The 7,965-nt window shown below is 43.5% G+C and overlaps 1 protein-coding gene across 1 annotated transcript; it reads left to right on the forward strand.

Annotated features, from left to right (window-relative positions):
- The first annotated feature begins 678 nt into the window (after window positions 1-678).
- Window positions 679-1,915, forward strand: LOC147620683 (glucan endo-1,3-beta-glucosidase-like). The gene is made up of 2 exons (XM_086825449.1): window positions 679-766; window positions 857-1,915. Exons 1-2 carry the CDS (start codon window positions 685-687, stop codon window positions 1,807-1,809), a joined length of 1,035 nt encoding a protein of 344 aa, XP_086681575.1. The 5' UTR covers window positions 679-684; the 3' UTR covers window positions 1,810-1,915.
- Window positions 1,916-7,965: the final 6,050 nt, after the last annotated feature.

Genomic DNA, 7,965 nt, shown 5'->3' on the forward strand with positions numbered 1-7,965 from the left:
CTCCTAGATCAATTACACTTTCATGACTTTTGCTGTATAGCAACTTTTTACTGGTAATTTATTGCTAGTTTATTTTCTATATAGCACGTGTTTTCCTAGAATGAAGAACTAGGAAGTGTTCCACTTTTACTAGATCCAGACTTTTACTAGATATGTTCATTTTTTCTAATAAACTATCCCAGCAAAATATATTTTTTATATTCATTTTTTAGCAAACCATCTAAGAAAATATTTATGTTTGCTCTCTCTCTCCCCCCCCTCTCTCTCTCTCTCTCTATATATATACACACACACACACACACACACACACACAGGAATGTGTTTAAAGTAGGCCTTGTCTATCTCTTGGATGTGCACCCTTGTACGAATTACGGGCAGTGGTGGTGGTGGTATGAGACTTGTATACGTGGTGTTAATTTCAATCCTTTCTTCTTTTTTTAAAAAAAAGAGAAAGAAAAGAAAACATATTATTTTGACGAAAAGTCAGCATTCCCACCGTTTTTTCGTCGGTCGGGCTTTCTAGACATCGCTAATTGCACGTCAGTCGAGTCAAGGTCATGCCAAGCCTGAAACGTGCTGCAAAAGACTCGTGCTCTGCTTGATGTTTACTTTGACTTTTATACCATCATGGTATAAAGCGGGAGGCAGCTCGGCCTTGTCTGTTAACTTGGATTCTAATCAACCATGGCTCTCTTCCCAAGCTGCGGCGTGGCCTTGTGGTTACTGTCAGTACTATGTTCCATTCAGCTACTACATCAAGCTTCAGGTAACACTCTTGTAATACTCAGATTTGCACAGCTGCTGCTGATGCGGCCAATTAGTAACGGTCACCGCTGTGGCATATTTGCATTGACAGGGTCTACGGTGGGCGTAGCGTATGGCCGAAACGGGGACAATCTCCCTCTTCCTAGCCAAGTGGTAAGCCTGCTCAAATCCAACAACATAGACAAGGTGAGGATCTACGACACAAACAACGAAGTGCTGGCTGCCTTCGAGAACTCGGGTATATCTCTCATCGTCGGCGCCCAGAACGACGAGTTGGCTGGCCTTGCGTCCACCAGCGGCGCCAGCAATTGGGTGCAGACCAACATAGTCCCCTATGCCTCCTCCATCAAGTGCATCGCGGTGGGAAACGAAGTGCTCACCCAATCCAGTACACTGTACACACAGTACTTGTACCCAGCCATGACTAACGTCTACAGCGCGCTGCAGGCCGCCAACCTGCAGGGCAGCATCCTGGTGTCCACCAGCCACGCCATGGACGTGATAGACTCTGCACACTCCTACCCTCCATCAGCGGGAACCTTCTCCACCGGAATCCAATCCCAAATGAGCTCCATTCTAAACTTCCTCTCGCAAACCGGGGCTCCCTTCCTAGCCAACGTCTATCCCTTCTTCTCTTACATCGCCAGCAGCCAGGTGCCGTTGCCCTATGCTCTCTTTGAGCCAGGGACTGACAATACGGATTCGGGCAACGGCCTTCACTACACCAACCTCTTCGACGCACAGGTCGACACCCTCATCGCAGCCATGGCTGCCATGGGCCATAACGACATACCCGTCGTGGTCACGGAGAGCGGGTGGCCTTCCCAGGGTGACGCGGCCGCCACGGTCGACAACGCCCACACTTACAACAGCAACCTCGTAGCCCACGTTCCCACGGGTACCCCTAAGCGCCCAAACGTGCTCATTCAAACCTACATATTCTCTCTCTTCAACGAGGATCTCAAACCGTCGAGCCCGGCTTATGAGCAGCACTGGGGTGTCTTCAACCCTGATGAGACCCAGGTCTATGACTTGACCTTCTGAGCTATCAGCTCATGCAGTTGCTTCAATCTTCAATACGAGTGCAACAACGCGGGTTTAAGGGTGATATAATATTTTACATAAAGCTCATGTTACGAGTGTGTAGCAACGCCTCGCCTCAAATTATGGTTTATGCGTGAGATTTATATTCACATGATGCTCATAACTTGCTTATTATGATGGAGCGACCTTACAAATGCATCAAACAAATAAAATTGTCGTCCCCTTAGTCAAGTAGCTAAGAGGCCAGGTGCATGAAATGGTTATGATTTGTATAAGTACTGCTCTATCACACACAATTATATACTTCACAGGATTAATGCTAATTGGAAAAGATTAATTTGTGCCATTGCGATTTATCAACAACGAGCATCAAGCCCCCTCGAGATCAATATAGGGTTCATAGGCATAGGTTTAGAAATCACGATAACTACTCGCTAGCGTATATTTTGAATGCCTCGAATGTGTAATTACGTGCACATATCTTACTATTGGAGGTCTAGAAATTATGATAATTACTAGCATCTATACCTTTAAATGATGGCTTTGAATTGTTATAAGTACATGCCGTAGAGTTCAACTTCTTAATCGATAAGAAAGTTGTGCATTGAAGCATATGGCAAACGTGTGAAGATCACCCTTCTTGTTTTGCCTCTTCAAATTCTATTTTCCATGCCATTGTTTACATATACATAATTCAAGTGTGAAGACCACCAGAGTCTTGCTTGGAGGATTTTCCTTTCGGTAACTTCTCCAGCGAAGTGGCCTCCACTAATTCTTTGGTGAGCTTCTCTGAGGACAACTTCCTGCTCATATGGTGGGGGATACACCTCCAGAGGATTTGGTCAATCCCTTTCTTGTATAAGTGGCCTACTATGACTTGGAAGTGCCGGCTGCGGATTGCAATCTACTTCTGCGACAATAAATGTTAGCATTTCATCATACCATGTCTAGGGGGATGGGGATGACTGTGTCAGTTATGAATAGCTGAGCATTCGGCAGGTCATGCCAAGGGCTTCTCTATGTGTGATTGAGTAGTTCTACTCAGCATTAGAGAGCCTTTGATTGACGTAGTAGATAGACCGGAACCATTTCTTCTTGGCCTCTTGCATCAGAACACTACCAATTGCCACATCAGAGGTATTCATAAAGATGTGAAAGGGGAGTTCCCAGTTTGGAGCTTGGACAATAGGCACTTCTGACAACATGAGCTTGAAATGTTGGAACACGATGTCACATTCTGCTATCCAGTTGAAATTTGCCTGCCTCAACTACTTGGTCAAAGGTGTTTTGATTTGCACCATCTGTTGGTTTAAGTTAACTGCTACATGGGTGAGGTATTTGAGCATTCGGCTGTGCCATCTGACTTGCCCCAAAAATCTTCTCAGGTCTTTCTCATTTGGTTGGAGTCAGGGTTGTCTGGCTCACCTTGACCTTGGAGGGAAAAGGATATGAGATGGTTGCAGCATTCAGTTTTTGCTAATCTACACATACCCTCAACTTTTGGTTTTTCTTGGGCACAATCATGATTGGGGACAACTATGTCACTCAATCAATCGGATATATGCCAATCCAACTTGTAGTAGCAGCTTGTCTATTTCTTCCTTCACCCTTTTGGCATAGTTCGGGTTCATGTGGTATCTTTGTTTCTAAAAAGGGAGTTAGTCATCTTCCTTTAGATTGATCCAGTGTTGGTAGAAGGTGAGTGGAGCTCCATGCAAGCACATCTTTGAAGGAAGTGAGTAACACCCCGACTTCTTCTCTGAACTCAGTATCCAACTTGGCACTAACCCCGACCATCTTGGGGTCATCATTAGTTCCGAGGTTCATTTCCATCAATTCATCCTCTTTGACCCTCTTGGAGTGCCTGAGATCTTTGTCAAAGGCCTTTTCTGTTGCAATGAGTTGTTGTAGGCTTGACGTAGTGCCTTCCTTGACCAGAGCCTCATATTTTTTTTTTGTTGTATCCGGACTGTGTCCTTCTGCCCATGGAGCAGACTGATCCTTGGGAACCTTATCCTTGTGTGGACTGCTTGCTTGATATTTGCCCATTATCCAGACTACATCAACCTCAAACAGGCTGATCAAATTACCATTTTGTTGGAGATACTGCTCCTCCTCATCAAGGTTTAGCCCTTCAAGCATGTTGACTCCTTTGGCTATTTTCGACCGGGCTGGTTTCTCCACCTTCTGCCTAGTGGCAACAGAGATCTTTATTTTCTTCTTTCCATGCTGGATAGTGATCATATCAAAATCCCAATCTTGCTTGATCCGTGCTTGGCCACTGCCGAGCAATATTGTATAAGCTCCTTTGATATCCTCCATCCGGAGCACCACAACTGCTATCTGGAAACTATATCCGAATACCTCAAGTGTGAGTTCATGGATTAATCTGAGTGGTTGCACTCATCACTGATCCACCATTTTGACAGTGAATGGCGCACGGGCTTCCATTTTCTCAACCCGAGCATGCAACATGTTGCATCCAATAGGATATTGACTCTAGAAATGACATCTAGTAGAACTTCTGCTATATCCACTCCAACCAACTTGACGCAAGGATCATGGGATGGCTTCATCATAAATGAGGGCTTCTCCCTAAGGTTTCAAGCGACCTATCAGCTGCTCCCTCAAACTTGGCAGCACCAATGTGAGTAACTGTTCCACCGACATGTGTATTGGGTGCCACTTCAAATCTTCCCATATATTGTATGACTGGTGTTCAACTTTTGTGAGCCTTCTTGGGGTAATCCACCCGATTCTATGCTTTGGCACATTCTTCCGACAGTGGTGTCTCCACACCTTGCACCGGCCATTGTTCTTTGACTGGCGAGGGAACTTTTCCTTCTTCTTCCAGACTCATCTCTAGGAAACTGAATTGTGATTCCGGCCGACAGCTTGGCCTCTGCCTTTCTGGGTGCTTTTTCCACAGCGCCTCACTGGCCTGCTGCTCCTCCACCCAAGCGAATACTTATGTCCCAGACTTTGTGTTGTTCTTGCTAGGTGACCCCTTTCTACTTCCCCTTCTTATCCGAGGTTGGTTCTTGCACCGCCTCCGAATTCTTGGGTTGCATGGATGTGGTCACCGCCATGGCTGATGATTCGGCCGCTTGTGTGGTCCCCTGGGGTATTGCTTGCTCATCCAAAGCTTGGATTTCCACCGTGTTTGCTACAGGTTGACCAAAAGTAGAAGTTTGGGCTCCCTCTATTTCTGCTTATGCTTTCTCCATATTTCACACTCCGACTTCAGGTGGCCTTGGCCATGGCAATAAAAGCATGTGAAGATAGGCCTTGGGGCACCGACTGAAAGATCCCTGTCCCCTCCGCGCAACGAATTAAGGTGTGCTAGCACGGAAATTAGCACTTCTTGCACGAGGTAGGGTCCCTCACTCGGGGCCTCGCCCACGTCTATCCGGACAAGAGACTAATCCCTCGGTTCTTCCAAAATCAAACCCGAAAAAACTTCCCTTGTCCGGAAAGCATGGGCGATTCTTCCACGATATTTTTACTCTAATGTAGTCAAGAGTCTTAACTAACTGAATTGATCTGACCGAACCCGTAAGTCCTATAGTCAGATCAAGGAAAAGACTTACACTTGGATCATAGAGACCAACGCTTTTTTCCTCATTGAGAGGCACAGCGGTTGATTTTTTCCATAGAATAATTTTTATTCAGGATTTACTTCACCTCTCGTACCATAACAGAATTGAGTCTCAATTTAGGGATCCATCAGCCTAGCCTAACCCTATCCAGTCCCGTGGGTTAGCCAACTACCCAACCACTGTAGTGATGGGATCCATTTAAGAATTTGGTTAGGTTTTGTCCTGGGTACTAGGAAAAAGAGTTCCCAGTCCCCCTAGCGGGATATTCATGCAAACCTAAAACTAGTCACACCACTTACACGCCCCATATGAAATTGCCTTTTTCACAGATTTAGTTGTCTTTGAAACAATCTTTTAATGAAACTATAGTATCACTGATCATAATCCTCTAAAATACCCGGTTGAATCCTAATTTTCAAATTTTCCTTCATCGGTGTACCTATGGCATCATTGGCAACCAGAATGCTCATCACCTGTTCACTCAGGGGCCTTTTCGCGATAGTTCCTAGCTCATAGTAACCAGTAATATATTCACTTATAAAAATCAAAATGGAATCTCCGTTAAAGATCAACAAGATCAACCAACATATCCATATAAAAGAGCCATGGACTCATCCGTTTTGAGGACAAGCAAGGTCAATCAACTGGATCCATGCCTGAATTTAGAAAACAACCCTTACTCCTTGTTCCAATATCTTCCACGACGCACATGTGGGTATCTTCGGTGACCCAGAGCCCGAGCACTGTATGGTCACCACCCTCTAGGATCCTTCGCAGGTCACTTAGCGCTTCACTCATAGGCCGCTTCTTTAGTCCCTCATCCACCGTACACCGAAAGCTCACCATTTAAATCAAACCAAGGCTGGTCAAGACCTCAGCCAACCTTGCTACGCGAGACGTCCTCCATTGACTCTCCGTTAGCTGTTGCAACTTTATCAGTTAGGTCTTCACGACCTTATTCACAAGACGGTCAAAATGCTTCCCCAGCATTCTTGACATAAAACAATCATTTAAAAAGAGGTCATAAATATAGTTTCTATAACGAACTCTCATCTTTCCACATTGTTCCACATCAATTCACATTATTTAATCCACATCCATTTCATATGTATTCCCATTCTCATCCAATCACATCATTTTCATCTCATAACATCTTTTCTCATTTATCCTCATCAGATCTCATCCACTCGCATCATTCTTGACATAAAACAATCATTTAAAAAGAGGTCATAAATACAGTTTCTATAACGAACTCTCGTCTTTCCACATTGTTCCACATCAATCCACATTATTTAATCGACATCCATTTCATATGTATTCCCATTCTCATCCAATCACATCATTTTCATCTCATAACATCTTTCCTCATTTATCCTCATCAGATCTCATCCACTCGTATCTACCCATATCCACATCTCATCACATCACATTCATTCACATCTCATTCATTCATATCTACCCCGGTCCACATTACATCACATCACATCCATTTCACCTCACATCTCATTCATTCACATCTATCCCGATTCACATCCCATCACATCTCATCCATTCACATCACATCTCATTCATTCACATCTATCCCGTTTCACATCACATCACATCACATTCATTCACATCACATATCATCCATTCACATCTATCACATCACATTCATTCATATCCATCACATTCATTCTCATCACCATCCCATCACATACATTCTATCCACATAACATCACATCACATCACATCTATCCACATCATATCTCATTCATACACATCTCGTCTCATTCATCCACATCCATCCAATCGTTCACATGTACGACTACCCACATCTATCCATACATTTATATCTAACACTTCACATCCACATATATTCATGTCACATCACATCACATTTTATACACATCCACATCCATTCTTTCACATACATCCACATCCATTCTTTCACATACACATACACATCCACATCCATTCTTTTACATACATCCACATCCATTCTTTCACATATACATCCACATCCATTCTTTCACATACATATCCATATCCATTCTTCACATACACATCTACATCCATTCTTTCATATATATCCACATCCATTCTTCACATACACATCCACGTCCACATCCATTCTTCACATACACATTCATTCTTCACATACACATTCACATCTATTCTTCACATACACATCTACATCCATTCTTCACATACACATCCACATCCATTCTTCACATACACATTCACATCTATTTTAATCACATATCATCCATTCACATCGCATATCATTCATTTATGTCGCGATTCCCATGACATCACATATCATCCATTGACATCCACATCCATTCTTCACATACACATCCATATCCATTCTTCACATACACATTCACATCCATTTTAATCACATATCATCCATTCACATCCCATATCATTCATTTACATCCCGATTTCCATGACATCACATCTCATCCATTCATTCACATCTATCTGATTCACATGTCATCACATCTCATTCATTCACAACTCATCACATCTATTCACATCACATCTCATCACGTCTATCCTCATCACATCCCAT

The sequence above is a fragment of the Cibotium barometz genome, chromosome 31 (assembly GCF_041138505.1).
Source record: "Cibotium barometz isolate CiBa-2024 chromosome 31, ASM4113850v1, whole genome shotgun sequence".
NCBI classification, from domain to species: domain Eukaryota; kingdom Viridiplantae; phylum Streptophyta; class Polypodiopsida; order Cyatheales; family Cibotiaceae; genus Cibotium; species Cibotium barometz.